The following is a 20,379-nucleotide window of genomic DNA, read 5'->3' as shown; positions in this document are numbered from 1 at the left end:
GGGGATCTGCCTCAACAGATCCCTTCCAAACAGAGTAATAAAAATGCCAAAGCTCCTAACAAAGGAAAACAAGAACAAGGGAAAGAGAAATATCTGTAAAAGTTCACTGAGTCACCCCAAGAATCAAAACCAAAGTTTAAGTTCTGGTTTTATTCATTTGTTTGTTTCTTCAGCAAAACAAAAAAGCTTAAGCCCAAACTTTTTTTTTTTTCTTTTTTCAGGTTGACCAAATCATTTTAATTGGGGGGGGAATATTTCTGTCTTTCTATTTAATTTAATGTAGAGAAATTTCTAAAATGCACATTTTAAAATGAAAAACATTGAAAGCGGGGCGTTCAAAAAATAGGAAAGCTTTTTTTAACTTTTCCCTTTTTGAGGCCAAAAATTCTTCACCAAATTAGGTGCAAGCTTGCGAGTTGTTTTGGTCCATCCAAAACTACCTTTTTCAATGACAAAATTATTTGTCTGAAAAGTTTTGCTGGGGCTCTGCATAGAAATTGTTACAAGTGAATAAACATTTGACTTCTTCCTCCAACAATCCCAAAACCACTTTTGAGGCACTTTGGCTGCACAGTCCTACACTTCGTGTTCACAGTAGGAAGTCACCCACAGGGCCCCTATGTATTCCATAAGGGGATTACAGCAGGGTGCTAGATGCTGTTCTCGTCCTTGAAAGCAATTGTGACTGAGTGGTGTGAGAAAGGGACTGGCTGTCATGCTTTCTGGGGTTTAAGCTAGTCCCCAGCTTAAATCCCAGCTCTGAGAAAAAGTGTGCTTTCTGGTGGTAAGGTTAGGGCAGCACAGTAGGAGCCAGCACTCTGAGGTGTCCTCATATAGACATCTGCAAAACATTTTCCCTTGCTAACTGGCAACCAGAATGATACAGTCTCAGACCTCTTCCTGTTTCCACACCTACATACATTGCTATAAATTGAGAACTGTTCCTAGAAATCAGTGGAACTATACCAAGGGTAGGCAAAATGCAGCCAGTGGACTAGATCCAGCCCACAACTGATTGGATCTGCCACATGCCCACCAACTGGTTATATCCAGATTGCAGCTGTTCCACAGCGCTCAGACAGGGCTGAGCCCTACCCAATGCTGCCTGGGGCAGTCCTCGCTGCACTCCCACCTGTGCCCACCAACTTCCCCAACCCCAGCCGACTTGCACAGCTTCCTAACGGGGCTGCTTCCCATACAGCTGCAGCTGCCTGGGTACTGCTCGGCTCCCCCATCCTCTAGCAGCTCCTCATCCTCCTGCCCCTGCTACGCTGCTCCAAGCGGCAGGTTGTGCAGGGAAGCATCGAAGGCCGTGGGGCTTGTGGCCACCTTCCACTCACTTGGCCACCTACAGGTGGCTGCTCATTGCACTGGGCGGGCAGAGTGGGTGGAAGGTGGCCACCAGCTGGAGCCCCAAGCACTAAGGTAGGAGCTGCCTAGCTGCAGCTTCCCCTTCAACCTGGCTGTGTGTGTGGTGTCCGGCATGCATCCCCACAGCTGCCATTGCTTTCCAGAGTGGCGCATCAGGGTAGGTGGAGAAGGAGGCGGCAGGGGGAGCCGAGCAGTTCCCAGGTGACTGCAGCCCTGCCAGCAAGCTGTGCGTGCTGTGGAGCTGGAGCCATTGGTGGGCATGGGCAGGACGAGGCTCAGGCTGCCCCAGGCAAGAGCAGGCAGGGCTTAGCCCCACACAGAGCACCACAGAAACAGCCACAAACCACAACTGTGCCATACCACACAGGCGAGCTCTGCTGCCCACATCCCCTGTCCTCCCCACCCCAGTTTGGCTCCCAGGACCTAGCACATGGGCAGCCCCCCCCCCCCAACACACACACATGTGCACACCTATCCCCCAAGTACACACACCCCACTTTTCCCATGCATACAAGGGCAAGTCTTTATTTTGAGCTATTGTGCAATCTCAGAAACACATAAATCAGGACAATATTTTTAAAATAAAATTAAAATATGTTATAGTAGATTTTTAGTATATGATTTGTTTTTATCTATAATTTGTCTATAAATATGGGGCTGGATTTGATGATCTTGTGAGTTCCCTTCTAGCCCTAATGGCTACGAAACCTAACGTCTATGAAAATATTACTTTCTGAAAGATTTTATGTGCATGTTCCTTGACAGCTCACCAAAACTCGTTAAGTGGCCTGCCAACCGAAATAATTGCCCACCCCTGAGTCACATCCATGTAAATGAGAGCAGAAGTTGGCCCCTTTGTGCTTCCCTTGAGTTCATTGTTCCCCACCAAACAGACTTTTTAAGGTTGAACTTTAGTCCGTGAGTCTTAAGCACTGGGTCCTGCACCTTGCACATGTGAGGCCAGACCCTCTGTTCCCTTCAGTCTTCTGTTTTGTAACCCTCTTCTTGCAAGAGTTTGTAGCAGTTTTACCTAAATATAATGCTCAGGATCTGACCCAGTATCTAGAGTTTTGTCAGGAGGGCGGGGGGTTGGGGCTACAGGGAGCACGGTACAAGAAGGGGGTTGTGGGCAGCTTGTGGTTGTGATATCCTGTGCTGAGTGTGCCCCCTGCCATGGATCACAAGCCCTAGGGCACTTCCTGGGAAGACTGGGATCCCCAGCCTGCCTGCCACTGGAAAATTTTCCCCTCCAACTATAGCAGTTGCCATAGTTACAGAGTGTGGGAGGATGCTTCATTCCCTTTGCTTGCTGGGGCCCTCCCTCCAGTGCAGACACAGTGGGTCCCTCATCCCCCTCTGTGTGCGCAAGCTGTGAGGTACAATCACAGGGACCGCTGGACACTTTGCATTACAAGAACAAGAAGAGCTTAGAGTCAGTCGATGAAAGGATTTCTCAGGGGGATTATGGGTGTTAGTTTATTAAGTCCTGCCACTCCAGCACCCCTTTTTATCCAGGCCTGGACTCCCCACACAGCTCTGCCAGTGCTCCTCACTCTTGCTTTCCCTACTAGTCCAGCCCTGAGCCATGTCTCAGCTGACGCCACAGGTTGTTATTGATTTTGTACTGCCTTTACACTGAGACCACTGATGGGGGGTTTTCTGCTCTTCCTCTATGCTGGATCCTCTCTATAGCCCTGTGTAGACTCCCTCTGCAAAAAGGCCAATTGACATCCTACCACTTTTAGCTTCTTTCATTCCTGGGAGATCTTAGAATAGCAGAGACTCCCTATGCCTGAAGAAGGGCGCTTGCAAAGAATATTTTTCCAACTACTCAGTTGGTCTAATAAAAGATATCACATCTACCCAAATAACCTGGCCTGCTAATTGATGGCCTGTCAAATGATCCCCCCTTAACCCCCACCTACTTGTCTCACACCTATTGTCTCCCATTCCCTCTGATCCTCACTGCCAGGCATTTTCATTTTCACAGACCTGCATTCTGCATTTTGGCTTCTATTCCACTCAGGAGAGCACACAAAATACCAGCAAACTCTCCCTATGCCTGAAGAAGGGTGTTTGTGCCCCAAAACTTGCCACGAACATTTTTTTCCAAGTATTTAGTTGGTCTAAATAAAATATATCACATCTAGCCAAAGAACCTTGTCTGCCTACGTCCTTAGACCAACACTCTACAACCTACAACCCCAATTGTCAAATGAGTCACCGAGACTTTTAAGTGCCATAAACAACGGCAGGGCTACATGGGGGAAGTTTCACTATCATTTTCCAGGCTGCACCTCTTTGGGGGATTTACAGAGATTTTCAGTCTTCAGGGTTGTCAACATGGCAGTGTTATTGAAAGGAAATAAACAGTGGTAACTTGCAGTCCACTGTTTCTCTTATGCTGTACTTTAAGTGGCCCAGCACAGCTGTTCTGTGGTCTGCAGTGGGGATCAACTGTCCATTCAAATCACTGGTATTTCCTAGCCACAAGTTTGCTTTTCCTAGATCTGTCCAAGGAGAGGGGAAATGTGTTTTCCTTGCAGCCCAGCATCCTTGGGATGCCCCTTAGTAATGATTTTTCACTGAAATCTTATGGCCTCCTCTCCCCCAACATGTACAGGTACATGCTTGCTCACACATACACACGTGTACATGTATGCATGCATACATTCATTCACTCCCTGCAGGGGTGACGCGTAGGGGATGTATGTGCGCCCCCTATGCATGGTGGTGCACCCCCTGCAAAAAGGTGCCGCTGACACTGTTGTCAGCGCCTGCAGGTGTTCGCCACTCACCGCCCCACTACTGACAACGCCAGCAGCGTCTGCAGGTGGCCCGTGATTCCCACTGGCCGCTTCCATCACTGCTGGCAGTGGCTGCGGGTGGTCGCTGACCCTTGGTCAGTGCTCACCACCTCCCCCCTCCCCGGCCGCTGACAGCACTGGTGGCATCTGCGGGAGCTCCCCTGCTTACTGCCGCCATGCTCCTGCCACTACTGCCATGCTCCTGCCGCTGCCGTGCCCCTCCAGCTGCCGGGGGCACATGCCATTCATGACTCCTTGGGTAGTTATCTGGTGCCTGGCAGTAAAAATCACACCATGTAAGAATCTTGAGCTACCTTTCCTCCTTTCTTTACTATTTTTACCCATCTGCCTGCCCTGCATTTGATGGGGATTTCATGTCACATCTTGGCAGCCCTGACAGACCTGCCCTGTGCCCTCTGTCTGCAGACCCTTTCTCCTTCATTCCTCTTCTTGAGCAAGCCCTGTGTGTCTGCAGAGCACCATCACGATCTTTGGCCAACACTGGCCAGTGGAGTCAAGCCAATCCTGCCGTGTGTCAGGAGGAGAGCCGTGCTTTTCCCCAGACTCGTATCCTTTGGCAGGTTCCCCTTACCCTGCTTTTTTTCAGTAATTTCCCATTGTGAAGTCACACAACCCACACCCTGCATAGGCACCCTTTCTCTTTAAAGTGAGTGGCACTCATCAAAGACTGGGGCTATGTAGAGGAGTTATTGGACCAGATAACCCCAGCTCTTAGTGGTATTTCCCATATCTTTTCATTCCTTTGTAAGCAGTAATCAGAAGGACAGGATGGGGCGGTGGCAAGCCCAGAGGGCTCCTTGCACCTCCAAAACTGATCTGAAGAATCTTTGGTGGGTTGTCACTGCCTCCCTAGGCGTTTGTGGACAAATTACCATGTTCCTTTGAATATAAGTCATGCCCATTAAATATTTCCTCTAAAAGTAGCCTATATCTTATATATGAATTAAAGAAAGAAAAAAAATCTTGTATATGCACCACAGATACTGTATCTTTATAAACAATCTATTTATTTCTTAAATTTGGAGTTGGAAAACATGGATGAAGAGGATCTAGCCCAGCAAACCTGACCTGTCATGCATGAATGTCATTCATTACGTTTTGCGAAGTTCTGTGACAGAATCCTAGGCTTGAAAGGGACCTCAAGGGCTGTCTGGCCCAACCCCCAGAAGGCATTGGGCTGGGAGGGGATGCAGTCTCACAAGAAACATGGGAGTGCAGGCAGGCCTCAAACCTAGGACCTTGGACTTGGCTGGGCAGTATTTCTGCTGCTGAGCTATTAGCCAAGGCCTAAATTATTTGCAGCCTTCTCATACTGTGAAATGATCCCTGGTCTCCCAAAAGACTGGCAGAGATACCCACCACTAATAAGGACAGAGTAAAGTGTGAGAGGGGAAAGAAAGAGCAAGGTAGAAACCTGGAAACCAGTGAATCTGATTATGCATAATGTTAGGAACAGGTGACAGGGGAAATAAATACTACAGGGGCGATTTGCACAGAGAAGCAAAGGCTGGCAGTATGCCTTAACGCTGGAGTTTGGGTCCAGAGTTCCTTATCTGCTGCAAGTTTCTTTTGGTATTCATTTTCTCCTGCTATCAGGGGACATGGAGTGTTTGTCTGAGGGGAACATCCTCAAGTGGGCACCTTGTCACTAGGCTAACACCACCCTTCCCCACATTGGATTTTTTGTGGGTATGGGGAAGATGTCGGTTTTTAATCCTGTTCAGAAATGTTTAGAGCGCAAATCGCCACAGACCCAGCTGTCCAGGCAGTGGGTCAGAGGCAGCTTCTTGGCAGGAGCAATAAACTGCAGGTTCCTCTGACCATATTGTTCCTAGGACATCTGTGTGGTTGTTGAGTGTGCATGGAAAGGCTGTTTGTTGGGTGACTGCGATCAGCACCAGGTCACCCAGGGTGTGGACAATGTCATAGGACCAAAGAAGGCCCTGGGGTAGAAGCCCTGGGGTGAAATGGGGCAATTTAGGTTGCGTATGAAGTAAAGAGTCTTGGTCTGAATATTGAGAATTGTGTCCTGACAGAGCTCTGTCTGGATATGTGATGTGCTGTAGACTATCCTTGATAACAACCACATCAGGGCATGTGATACCAGGGCTCACTCACCAAACAATCCACCCCAAAAAGGGGGAGGTTATCACAGAATATGGTAGGAACTTCTCAGGTCATTGAGTGAAATGGGTGGGAAAGAGAAGGCTTCAGGTACCAAAGAGCTGTGTTCTTCCTCTTGTGCTGCCTAGACCCTGGGAGATATGGAGCATTTCATTTTCACCTTGCTGGGCTTCAGCTTCCCTCTCTGGAATATAGACTCATAGAATAGTCAGGCTGAAAGGGCCCTCAGGAGATCACGAGTCCAACTTCTCTCTCAGGGTAGGATTGTCCCTGTCTAATCCATCCCAGACAGGCGTCTGTCTGCCCTACTCTTTAAACTTATAGGGATGGAGATTCCACAGCCTTTCTGGGCAGCTTCTTCTGAAGCTGAACCACCCTCAGAGGGAGAAAGTTCTTCCTAATCTATGACCTGATGAATCTCCCTCATTACAGTTTAAGACTGTCACCTCCTGGGTGCATCTAAGTGCACTTTAATCATGCACAGTAGCCTATTTTACTGCACATTAAAGCAGTGCATAAAAAACGGTGCTATTACGCTAATGCACAGTAAAATAGCTACTGCACATTAAGCATTACCTAAAAAGTGTGCATTTGCACTACTGTGCATTAGGGCAACCTAATGCATGTTAATTTAGTACCTCACGTTAGAAGGCATTTATACACATGCTCTGGGATGGGGGAGGGGTGCTTTAATTAGACTGGCTCTGACAGCCACTCTAATTAAAGCGCCTGGAGCAGCATCCCTGCGCCTCAAAGTGGCAGCTGGGGCACTTTATCTAGAGCTTGTTTGAGCTTTAAATAAAGTGCCCTCACCACCATTTCAAAGTGCAGGGATGCTGATACACAAGATGCAGGATGCTGCTGGAGCATGGTAATTGCCACACTCCGGCAGACCTGATGGCCAGTATCAGAACCAATCATGCCTTATTGCCTGTGCAGGGGAAGCCCAGGATCTTGATCCTAAGCTCCCTGCGTACCGCCAAGTAGCAAGCTCCCCATGGCTGCGAGCCCCACAGCTCACAAGGCTCACAGCTTCTGCTGCGAGCCCTACAGGTGATGAGGCTCCCAGCCTGGGGAGCACCTGATCACATGTTTAATGAATGGCTTGATAAGAAGAAGCCACAAAGTTATCACACTTTTTTGTAGAAGAACTTTGTGGCTTATTCCTTGTTTTATCATGTCATTAATTGATTGAATGTGTCTGGGTCACAACTTAAGACATGATTAATTGATTAATCACACCTTAAGTGTAACATGTAAATAGGGCCTTAGTTTTACTACTGGGCCTCAGAGTATTGTCATAGGATTTCTATGTTTGAAATAACTCTGAAATTTTTGGGAATCAGACACTAGCTTAAAAGGAAAAAAAAACAGACTTGCATTGCAGGGGAGCTGCTTGCAGAGCAGCTCCCTGCAAACAGTTTTGCTAGAAGAGGAGGCACGAGTCCTGCCTGTTAAATGACTCTCTGTTTCCCCAGGGCACAGGGCCCCTCTTCAGCACCTGGAGCCACCACTGGAAAGCTCTCTTAGTCCTGGCACAAGGCTTTGACAAGACCTACTCCCCCTCCCTTCCCTGCTGGCTGTAAGTGTAGTGTAGCCATGTGGGGCTCAGGCTTCTCTGTTACCATCTGTGTGGCTGCACCTGTGATACATCTCAGGGCTGTCTGTGCTACTGTGCCCTCCAGCCCAGAGCTCAGCTTTGGTTCAGGAGAACAGCTGTTACTGAGCAGGTTGCTCTTGCTCATGCTGAGCCAAATTAGCTGCCCATGAGGGCAGAATGCTGAGCTGTGGGAGGCAACCTTAGCAGCCCCTGCCAGGGAGTAATACTCCCTGGGGCTGTTATGGCCTATTTGCATTGTTGGAGCATTTGCTATTAAATAACTCTCTACATCAGGGCTGTTCAACTGCAGACCTGTGGGTCAGATCCAGCCTGCAGAGCCATGTCATCTGGCCCCACTGGGCTCCCCACAGATTTTAAAATTTGGCAGTGGGAAAACAGGGAGCCTTAATTGACACTTCCCTCCTGCTGAATTTCCGGACCTGTGGGGAGCCCTGTTGGACAATTGCGTACCCAGGGCTGGGGGACGCAAGGTCCATTCCAGGCTCGTACAGCTAGGCCAAGGTGGCACGGGTCCTGATCTGGACTTACAGGGCTGGGTGGGTTCTGGCCCATGGTCCAGCCCTGTGCCAGTCATCTGGCCCAAGGAGCCCAAGGGTGAGCACCACTGATCTACATAGTGCCTTTCCCCAGTGTAGACATGGCCTCTGTCTTGTCCTTCTCTCCTGGAAGGAGCCTGTTTTTGAGCTACTGGAATTTCTCCACTCCTTGATGGAACTAGGAGGACATGCCAAAATATGAAGAGAGGAAAACCAATAAAATGTCCTCCTTTGAACCCTCAGGGTGTCAGACAAGTTCTTGGCTAGTCCACCCGCCTCTCATTTCAGGTTGATCATAGATGGGAACATGCTGTAATTCCCAGTATACTCGGAAATGCCTGGCTTGAGTTGTTTTCCATTAGCAAAACACAGCTCCTATGAAATATTAATCTGTTAAGCTTTACAGATCCTCCAGGGGCATCACTGTGTGGTGTGATCTATTTACAATGGCCCAGCCCATGGTATGGTATGAGAGCAGGGGATGTGAGAAGCCTGTGGCTGGCCTGAGCTCCTACAGTGCAGATTCATTTAACTTGAATGGGCAGACAAAGGGTGGAGAAGACTTTTCTGCAACTGGGGTTTCCCCAGAGCCATGCTTTTCTTCCTGGCATTGTGTCCCATTGGCCATCAGTTGTTGGCACCCTTGGCCTCTTTGTTGGCACATTGCTGATCTGTCAGGAATGAAATGCCTTGACAAGGGAAGCACTGTCAGAGGCAAAGTTAAGTTGGGAATGGAACAGGAAGAGGCTGTAAGAAAAAGAGCAAGGACCAAAAGAGTCAGAAGGGTGTTGAACACTAGGGACTGTTGTCTATAGTGTGGCAGGAGGGCTCCAGGGGACTGGGGAAGGGCACAGCTGAGAAGTGGAGGCAGTTGAGGACTGTCAGTACTGCAAGCCTGATGCCAGCTGAAGGCAGCCCCCACAGGAAAGGTGCTAGAAGCACAGAGGCTTCCACGTTGGCGTCTGGGTAGCAAAACATGCCTGTCACAGATCTGATGTTACCCTGTTGGCAACAATAAAACCTGCCACCACTGGGGAGCTGCAAGTGGGGCTGTGCTCACAATCCAGTTTGAGCAGATCTTGAGTTCAGAACTGTGCAGGGTGGGCCAGACTTGGGTCTGAGAGAAGAGGCTGGGTTGCAAATACCTGCTCTGGGGACATTCTCTAAAAAATATTTGGTGCTGGGGGAGGCAAATAGTTGGCTCTGAACCCCTGTTTGTACCTAATTAACCTCTGTTGGTATTGCCTCTTGGATGGGATGCTATTCTCAGGGCGGGCTGGATTCGGCACAGATATTGGGCTGAAACCCAAGTCTCAGATTAGTACCCTAGGCCGCATTTGGGGAAAAATCAATAAATAGTCCTTAACGGTTATAAAAGAAACCTCCCAAACAGGCCCTTTATGTACTGCGTGTGAGGTGCCCCACCTGAGGTAGCAGCTCTGGGAGGGGAGAATTGAAACTTCCACCTTAACAAGGTTTTACCAATAATTTTACAAGCTAGTTATGTATTGATTGTCCTGTTGCTGACATCGTTAGCTGGTTTCACTGCTGATCTTTTCAGTTTGTGCAGCAGTTTCTGAATTTTCTCTCCGTCACACCAGGCTGCCTCCAAATCCAAAGGGCTCTGGCCTAAAAGGGAGGTAAGGTTTGCTGTAGAGAGAACCTAGCCTTTTTTCTTTAGCCATAAACCAGAAACATCCTTTCTGAGAAGGCTACACAGCTCACTGGAGATATACACAGGCTGCCCATGTTTCCTTCCATGCATGTGGTGCCTCTCTTCCTAGATCTTAACAGGAGGTCTTGCTCCATAAGGGCCTAATTTGCCTAGAGACATAATCGTGTGATAGGGTGGAGGTGAATGAGCCATGTACTTTCTCTTTCCCCAGCCATGCATACGCTGAGGGCCATTGGTTTTCAGGGCCGCTTCTCAGAGCTGGCCTCCCTCAATGGAGAGAGCACAGTTCTGGGGGTCAGGCGGTCTAGGTGTTTGTCCTGGCTCTGGGTGGCCTGAACCACTTATTGCACTGCACTGAAAGGAAGCTGTCACAGCAGTTTTAGAAATATCAGGATGCTCTAGCCAATATTCAGTGGCAGTTTTCCTAGTGTACACAATGCTTCCCTGTTTCAGTTTCCCTTTGTGTAATATAGAGATGATAATCTTGACCTGCTTCTCATCAGTCTGTGTAAGACACTTTGATTTCCTTGGACTTAAGGCAGGACAGGGATGCAAAACCCTGTTACTGCCAGCGATAGCACTGGGCCTTGTATGAATGACCAGTCTTGGTAGTTTTACTAGGTTTCCACAGCTACCGCATTTACTAGATTCCAAGACTAGGTTCCCCGTCTTCCCCTCTCATCTTGGAACCGAGTACAAGGCAGCAGAGGGGCAAGCAGCTGCTGCAGCTCCGGCCCAAGCCACAGCTACTGCTTGTCCCACTCTCCCTGCCCCGCTGTTCCCCACCTCATCACCCTCTGCTGTCCCTTCCCCTCCCTCCTCCCAGGAAATATGGTAATTCTGGCATAGAGGAGGAAGAGAAGGAACCCAGACCTACTCAGACTGCAATCAATGGCAGAGCTCCCTATTGAGGCCAGGTAGAAGGCAGGCTAGGGTGGTGCCTTAGAGCGTTTTTACAAGCCGTCTTAATATGGGGCCAAGTGCTTTTCGTTAGTGAGCTGTACTACTTAAAAGTGCCCGGCACTGCATCGGGAACACATGCGTCAGCAGCACAGCTCATGTCCCCACTGAGAAAATGGCAGTGGTGTGTGTGCCTTGAACTAAAGCACATCAAACATGTTTTAGTTCAGAGCGCTCCGCCGCCATTTTCTCAGTGCGGAGACACGCTGCACCACTAATACACATGATACGTGACGCTGCCTGAGCACATCAATTTACGTGCTCCAATATGCTGGTTTTCCAGCGCATCAGAGCAGGCTCCTCACATGTGTGTAAAGGCCCTCTGAGACTTAACTGGTTCAGAGAGGTATGAACTTCCATAGGCAACAATCAACAGTGAGAGAAGGACTGACTCCCAGCTGAAGAGCCCAAGTTCTCTTCCCAGGGTAGCTAGGGCTATGGGCCAGGGTTGGTAGAGAGCAGAGCAGAGAAGAGAGGAGAAGAGCTTTATCTATGCAAAGCAATTTGGGCAGTACTTGGTTTTCAAGGTTATCAGTGCCCCCTTCTGCAGCACGTTGGTCTCTTTGCGACTTGTCATTGTGTGTGTGATGCCAGGAATCCCTGCCAGGCCCTGGGATGTGTTTGGGGTGTGCAGAGGGGGAACACACAGTCACCTATACTGAAGTTGCTGATGGAAGCCACTATCCTCCCTTGCAAAGAGCTGTTGGTGCTGCAGAGTTTTTCATGTCTTGGCCTTCCCCAAATCTTCCTAGTTTTCTTGTGGAAAGTCTGTGTTTCCCCACATGAAGCTAGCACAGTAAAAGGTGGGGAGTGGAGGAGGGGTGGCAGTTCCTAGCATGAGGAAGACCAGCACACAGTGCCAGGAAAGGGGCAGTGAACACAGGCTGCCCAGAAAAAACCTGACAGGTCCCTGCACATGGTGAGATATTTACTTTTTCCTCAGTGCAGCATCCCAGCTCCTCCTGCAGACTGGTGGTCATGCTTACCCACACACCTCCACTCACCCTTGCATGCCATTTGCGCACTTGTGTATGTGCTGCTATGCACAGAACATAGGACACACAAACAGCTGCTCATGGTCACATATGTTTCCCCTGCAGGTAGGGACACAGACACATGTATGGACCTGGGCTTGCCAGCATATGCAGACCAGTATATGGGTGTGTACACACACACACACACTCAGAAAAGCACAAAACTCATGCAAGTGTGTGCTAAGTAGAACACTCAGCCATGCAGTGATGTGCTCTTGCTAGCACATACACACAGGTAACATGTCCCGAGGGCTGAGGAAAACAGGCTCTGATGTGCCCCCAGCCCTGGATCACTCTGTGCAGGGGGCTTCTTGCCTGCCCTCACTAGCAGTTTCTGCTGGAGATGAGAAGCAGCAGCCCCACTACCTAATTTTAGATCTCACCTTGAGGGCTTGCATTGCTTGTTGCCATGGCAATTGCTCCCAGCCAGGGACAGCCTGCAGGTACCTAGGAAATGTCTGTTTCTTCCTCACCACCTTCTCTGCACCTAGTGGCTGCTGGGGAAAGAGGCAGTTAATATATCTTGTTGCTGACCCTGCTGCACAGTTTCAGGTCCTGTGCACAGGATCTGCCACCCTTCCCCCTTTCTGAGCTGGGACTGGCTTTCTAGGTTGTGTTCCCACCCTTATTGTAGATTGGGTGGGTAGATGCACTCCCTGGCCCAGTGCAGGTAGGGTAAATGTGCAGCTGGCTCAGGTCTGCTCCACTATGCACAAGTGTAGTGAGGAAAGTCTGCCAGGGGTGGTGCTCAGTCCTGAGAAAAGGGCGGAGTGTTCAGGACCAGTTCCTTGGGCGGGGGATGAAGAGCAAGGGACTAGTAAGTCCCCTGTCCAGAGACGCTTGGGAATAGTATTTGGTACTTGGTGGAGGAGACCCCAAGGGATTCCAGTATCTCATGATGGACTTTTTATGGCTGCACTCACACAGATTAAATGTAATGTCTCCCTGGTGGCTGCTGAGGTGCCTGAGCTGACTGGGGTGTCAATCACACCCAAGATAGAAAAGAGGAAGTGTCTTCCCTTAGAGTCCCTTGGGCATTCTTCCCTATCATGGCCTTCTGTCCTTCTTGTTCTATATGCTAATAAACAAAGGCCTTGTACACCTATTCAGTTTCTCCTAGGAGAGTTGCTGCTCTCCCAGGAGAAACCATGAGTATACAGGCTTTTTCTCCCAGAGTAAAAATGGCCTCTCCAAGAAAAAAAAAAAACCTGAGAACAACCAGACTTAAATAACTTCTGCGAGATTTTGTCCTGGCAGAGCAAATGTCTGTACACGCTCAAAGAACACATCATCCCAACCTGCTGCAACAGGTGAGATACTGACACTCGGAGAAAAAGGAAAATGTAGCTAAAATCACAGGTCAGCTCCCCCCCTTCCCCCAAATCATGAGACTTGCTTAACAGTGATTGTATTTAAAACCATAACACAAGGTGATCTGCTTTGTTTGCTTTCTGGTATTTGGGCTGTGCAGGTGTATTCTTTTGTGTGTTTCTCAGTGACCATCAGGACTGTCTCTCTGCTACTGAACCAAAGCTGAGATTCTTGCTTATTCCTGGGACTCCAGGAGGTAGAGCTTGAAGTAAAAGAAACACCAGGTATCATAGGGAGGTCCCTCAGTCAGCATTGATTTTCTTGCTGTCACCAAGAATAATTTGGCAGAGTCAGGAGCTGAGCCTGAGAGCCCTGACTGGCACAAGTGCTTTTACCACTGCAGTATTTTTTGCCCTCCACTGAGCAGTACCTAAGACTCCACACTGGGGATCCCTGCCAGTGATTGCTTGGGATACCGGTTGGATGCAGCCGGAGGCAGGAAGGTTGAGGCCCAATGAGCCATGCCATCCCTAAGGCACCATCCTGAGACCTGATTTTATTTTCAGCCTGACCTTGACTCAGTCAGAGTAGCCAGGATTTAAGTTCTAGCCTGATGCACGATGCATGGCCCACATAGGTTAATATTAAAACGCCAAACCACCACATTTTGCCTAATGGGAAGAATCAGAGCAACTATTCCCAGTCCAGCACCTGGACATGAAAAAGGGAAGTTGATCTTAAGGATCATTTCCTGCCGTGTGCTCCTGCCAGCATTCCAACCTGCCCCCTGGCTGCGTCCCAGCTTGGCTACCAGGGGAACCTGCTCAGGGCTGCTGCCCAGGATGTATTGACTAGGCAGGATCAGGAGTGTGGAGAATCCTTAGCAGAGTCTCTGCCAAGTGTCCATAGCCGCGGCAGCTCCAGTTGTCCTCTGTCTAAACAGCCTAATGAGAACCGGAGACACATTTGAGCTTCAGCACAGACCCAGCCAGAGGAAGGGATGACTGCAGCACCAACATATGGGAGTGGGTAGGCAGAGGGGCAATACTGCCACCTGTTGCCAGGCATTTGAATTGTAGCCCTGGTTGGCTCAGTTTCAAAATATGGTGTAAACTTTGTTTCTTTTTGTTCCAGACACTGAGTTTGGTGTAATAATGGGCGTTGCAGAAAAATCTTAAATAGATCATTAGAGATTATGCAGCATGCTTTTTTACTCTGTTGTCCAACCTAAACATTTCCTTATGCTTTTCATAACTGAAAATATTATTCATTCCCTGATCTGTGCTGTTGCACATATTTGCTTCTGTTAAACAGCCATGGTGTCCACTCCAGAAGCAAAGACATTCAGCAGAATGTAAAATGATTCCTAGAACAGAAATCAAAAATGGAAAAAGTTTGATTAGTTTATTTTACCCAAGAGTGTCGCACTTGCCCTGCCCTTCCAGGCAGATCTGGATGCAGTGGCAGTGGTGGCAGCCAGTGCTGCCACAGGGGTTAACACAACCACCCCTCTCCTTGACCACCACCTCCCATTCCCAGCTCCCGCTGCCAGCTGGTGCCTTTACCAGCCCTGTGGGCCACGTGACATGGTTCTGTAGGCTGTAAGTTTGACACCTTTGAGCTAACCTGTTCCTCTTACAGAGAATATTAAGGACTCATATTTATGGGGGAGAGAGAAAGTACTGTCATGAACTAGAAAGTAATTGTGAGAAAATAGAAGAAAAAAAACATTGACTAGGAAGAAATCAGTATTCATTCTTGTGGATTGTGGTCATCCAAGGAGTGCCCAATATTTCTACACTAAGACTGGTGGTGTTTAATATAGATTTCATAGATTACATAGATTTCTAGGGTCGGAAGGGACCTGGCAGATCATCAAGTCTGACCCCCTACTCCAGGCAGAAAAGAGTGCTGGGATTAAGTACCCCAGCCAGATGCCTATCCAATCTCTTCTTGAACACCTCCAAGGTCGGGGAAAGCACCACCTCCCTTGGAAGCCCATTCCATATTTTGGCAACCCTCATCATAAAGAATTTCTTCCTTATGTCTAATCTAAATCTCCTTTCCTTCAGTCTGTGGCCACTATTTCTGGTAACCCCAACGGGCGCCATGGTAAACAGAGTACCCCCTATTCCCTGCTGCCCCCCCCCCCCAAATGAGTTTGTAGGCATCCACAAGATCGTCTCTCGGCCTTCTCTAGTGGAGGCTGAAGAGATTCAGGTCCTTCAGTCTCTTTGCAGGGTCTTAGCTGCAGGCCCTCAACCATATGAGCAGCCCTCCTCTGAACCTTCTCAAGGTTATCTACATCCCTCTTGAAGTGCAGCACCCAAAACTGGATGCAGTATTCCATCTGCTGCCTCACCAATGCCGCATAGAGGGGAATTATCATTTCCCTGGACATCTATTTATTATCTGAAGAAAGAGATGAAGAGGAAAAGCAGCAACATTAGCAGTTGATACAATATGTATTCAAGTTAGTTCAGTGAAGAAAGCATTATGCAGCTCTTTGGAGGGGCCCAGCCCAGTTAGGGGAACAGGCAGCAGGATGACAGATGAGACTTTCTACAGAGAAGTGCAGGGTAATTTTAAAAAGAAAAATCACTGAAGGCAGCTCAATAAAAATGCCAGCTCCATTATGCTGCAGTGGTTTAAAAACAAGCAAAAAAACCTATTAGGGTGCATGCACAATGGGATCGAAAATAGCACTAGAAATGTTAGGAAACTGTTAGATAAATCAGTAGGGCACCCTCAGCTGAAATACTGTGTATAGTCCCAGTCACCTCCTCTCCACAGCACACTGTAGAAATAAACAACAAGAGCAATCATTTCTGAGGCAGGGGACAGCTGTCAGATGGGAGACTAGAAAACTTCTTGCTTCTTAGGTTGGCAGGGAGAGAAATAGAAACAAGGAGATAAAGAAATGTAAAATAATGGCTGGAGTTGAGAAGGTCCATCCCACACTCCTACTTACCTTGCCTAGGGTACTAACACAGCCCTTGTTAACCTTGTATTATTTCCTGTACTTACCTTTAAAAGATGAAGTGGGGCAGGTCTGTTACCCCAAAGTACAGATGGGAAATTGAGGTCACACAGGAAGTCAATGGGAGCACATGGTACCAGACCTGGGTCTCCCTCAGTGCCCTTGCTAGTGAGCTATCATAGTCTCTCGGAACACAAGGAAACGGAGCTACTGAATACAATTAAAAGGTAGCAAATGGAAACCAGATCAAAAATGAGAAATTTTAGCATCATTTTATGAAAGGTGCTGTTAACCCATGGCAGTCAGTGCCTCTGATTGACACTGAGTCCAGGAGTTTAACAGGATTCAGGAAAGGATTGAATGAAGAAGAAGAATATTTACTATGACACCAACTGACATAAAAATGGATGAGGTTTATAAATCAGCCTGCCTCAAAACATAAGCCAACCACTAACTGCCTGGGACAAGACAGAAACTTCCCTGCCCTACTCCTCCTCCTCCTCCTCCTCTTCCCCCCCCCTCCCCCCCCCCCCCCAGAAAACAATTGTGTAATTATCCAGCATAAGTACTGTTCTTCTGCAGTGCGTGGGAATTGCCACCAGCGGAGACAGGAGGATGGGGACTAGCATAGTAGTGCAGAGAGACAGTGGGATGACCTGCGTGCTGTTTTGAGTAACCCATCCTCTTTCTTTTACTTTGTATCTCACAGGAAGAGCCCAAGAGCAAATCCAAGGTGTGCGCCAATGTGTTCTGTGGAGCCGGGCGGGAATGCGCAGTGACGGAGAAGGGAGAGCCCACCTGCCTCTGCATTGAGGTAGGGCCCGGAGCAGCTGCCACATGCTGCGGTGGGGAGGGAGAGTGAGAGCTGGGATGACAGGCAGGATCCAACCAAAGATCCATGAGGCTGGAGCAGGAGCCAGTGGGGCCTCAGTGGGAGTTGCTCTTAGTCCGTCCCAAATTAAGAAGCACCTTCTGTCTACAGTTCCCAGCTAGTTTCACCTCCATATTCATGCATCTTTTCACAGTCTCTGTAATTCACTTTGACGGTCTCCTCCCATGCACCAGAAACAGGCTCCCATTACCCACAACAGCTTTCAGTGCCCTGCCACTATTCAGTTGTATCTGCTATGGCTGAGAACTAGCATACAGGCACTGACCTGGGTATGGGGGTAAGAGTCATAAGGATATAAGAAGTGCCATACTGGGTTACCAGTGGTTCATCTAGCCTAGTATTCTATCTCGCATTGTGGCAAGTGTGGATGCTATACAAGAATAGCATCGAACTGGATAGCACTAGAGCAGGGGTGGGCAAAATGTGGCCCGCAGCCCACCAGGCCATTGTATCTGGTCTGTGGGGCCCCTAAAAAATTTAGAAAATTAATATATATCTGCCCCTGGCTGCCTGTCATGTGGCCCTCGATGGCTTGCCAAAACTCAGTAAGCGGCGCTCTGCCCAAAATAATTGCCTGCCCCTGACCTAGAGTGATCTACTCTCTAGTCCAGTACCCAGCCTGGCATCCACCCAGTGCCATTGGGGTGGGGGGGGGCAGGGTGAGCGGGGTGACTGCCCCAAGAGTCAACGCAAAGAGGTGTCAACAGGTGCTTCCCAGCCCAGGTAGGGCACAAGACAGAGCCGCGAGCGGCTCATCTAGGGGGCAGGGGGAGGGCAGATCCCACTGCTGCATGCGCTCCCGGGGAAGCATGGGGGGGGGGGGGGGGGGGTTGCCTTCCTGATCTGTGCATGAGGCGAGGGCAGGCTTCCGCTATGGGCTTTGCCCCGGGTGCCAAATTTCATTGCAGTGACACTCCATCCACCATTTACTGGGTTGGAGATACCAGAGGAAACGTCTCCAACTGTTCTGTTCGTAGAAAAGTAGGTTGGGAAGGGACCTCGGGAGATCACATCCAGGCCAGTCCCCTGCTTAAGGCAGGATCATCCTTATCCAGACCATACCAAACAAGCACTTTCTGACCTGTTTTTGAAAGCTTTGGGAACAGCCCTCATGCTCATGCACAACTACCAGGCACAAGGTCTGGGACATCAAAAACACACTTTAACTTATCACAAGTAAAACAGGGAATGAGGGCACTGTCCACATCCTGCCACTCCAAGGACCAGGATATAGTTTGTTAAAATTCTCTAAAGCAGGAGTGCTTAACCCCCAGCCTGTGGGATAGATCTAGCCTGCAGAGCCAAGTCATCCAGCCAATGGGGCTGCCCAAGGGTCCAGAAATATGGCAGCAGAGGAGCAGTGGCAGCATTAATTGCCTCTCCTTTGCTGCCAAATTTTTGGACTTGTGGGAAACCCTGTGAGCCAGATAAGGCCCTGTGTACTAGATTGTACCAGCGTGTGGCTGGATGCAGACATGTGGAGTCACACCAGAATGCTGGATCACACAGGAGCACATCTGTGATGGGCCGGCATCAGGGGTGATGCTGAGGGGCAACCATCACAGTTTCATTAGAGGCAGGTCATGTCAGACCAACCTGATTGCCTTTTACGATCAGGTCACAAAAGCATAGGATGCAGGTGTCACCGTGGATGTAGTCTTTCTGGACTTCAGCAAGGCCTTTGACACTGTCTCTCACCCCATCCTTGTTAAAAAATCTAGGCAACTGTGGCATCAATGCCTACACGGTCAGATGGATTGCTAATTGGCTGAAGGGTTGTACTCAGAGGGTGGTGGTGGACGGGTCATATTCGACCTGGGGGGAAGTGGGCAGCGGAGTCCCCCAGGGCTCGGTCCTTGAGCCCGCGTTGTTCAATTTCTTTATCAGCGATTTGGACAACGGGGTGAAAAGCAATCTGTTCAAATTTGCTGATGATACCAAAATCTGGGGTGAGGTGGCCACGCTAGTAGGGAGGGAAAGACTGCAGAAAGACCTGGATAGGTTTCAAGGGTGGGCTGACAAAAACAGGATGCGTTTCAATACGACAAAGTGCAGGGTGCTGCACTTGGGCAGCAGTAACTGGCAACACACTTATAAGATGGGAAACTCCCTTCTTGAGAGCACGGAGGCAGAAAGGGATCTTGGAGTCATCACTGACTCCAAGATGAACATGGGCCGACAATGCGAGGTCACTGTCAACAGGGCTAACCAAACCCTATCGTGCATCCACAGGTGCATCTCAAGTAGGGCCAAGGAGGTGATCCTCCCCCTCTACGCGACACTGATCAGGCCACAGCTGGAGTACTGTGTCCAGTTCTGGGCACCCCACTTCAAGAGGGATGTGGACAACATTGAGAGAGGGTCCAGAGGAGGGCCACCCACATGATCTGAGGACAACAGGGAAGACCCTACAATGAGAGGCTACGGGACCTGAACCTGTTCAGCCTTCACAAGAGAAGGCTGAGGTGGGACCTTGTGACCGTCTATAAACTCACTAGGGGGTACCAGAAGGGTTTGGGGGAGACCTTGTTTCCCCTAGCGCCCCCCAGGATAACAAGAAATAACAGCCACAAGTTGTTGGAGAGTAGGTTCAGATTAGACATCCATAGGAACTACTTCACAGTCAGGGCGGCTAGGATCTGGAACCAACTTCCAAGGGAAGTGGTGCTGGGTTAGGGTTAGGGTGGCGGGTCTTTAAGAACCGGCTTGATGCCTACATGGCTGGGGTCACTTGAGCCCAGTTTCTCTCCTGCCCAGGCAGGGGGTCGGACTTGAAGATCTACAAGGTCCCTTCTGACCCTACTTCTATGATTCTATGACACCCACGTGTCGGGGCCGAGGGGCTGTGGCCAGCAGCCCGGGCACGTGGGCCGGGGAAGTCGGCACGGCAGACTAGAATTAGGCACTGACGCGTAGAGGTTGATTAAAGATTATTTTACTTACACCGTAGATGGTCGCAGTGCAGGCAGGAAAACTTGCTTGGTTACAGTTGTAGATAGAAGAAAAGAAGAAAACTCAAACGATGAGAGCTCTCTAAACCGATACAA

General features: G+C 49.2%; 1 protein-coding gene across 1 annotated transcript in view; it reads left to right on the top strand.

The window, feature by feature from the left end:
• Positions 1–20,379, top strand: part of FSTL1 (follistatin like 1) — a 75,974-nt gene that overhangs the window by 31,589 nt on the left and 24,006 nt on the right. The window contains exon 3 of the mRNA XM_059720504.1: positions 17,150–17,254. Within this exon, the coding sequence (XP_059576487.1) occupies positions 17,150–17,254 (105 nt within the window). The remainder of the gene's footprint in view (positions 1–17,149; positions 17,255–20,379) is intronic.

The sequence above is a fragment of the Alligator mississippiensis genome, chromosome 1 (genome assembly GCF_030867095.1).
Source record: "Alligator mississippiensis isolate rAllMis1 chromosome 1, rAllMis1, whole genome shotgun sequence".
Lineage (NCBI taxonomy): Eukaryota > Metazoa > Chordata > Crocodylia > Alligatoridae > Alligator > Alligator mississippiensis.
The sequence above is the reverse complement of the archived record's forward strand: the minus strand, read 5'-3'. Positions and strand labels throughout refer to the sequence as shown.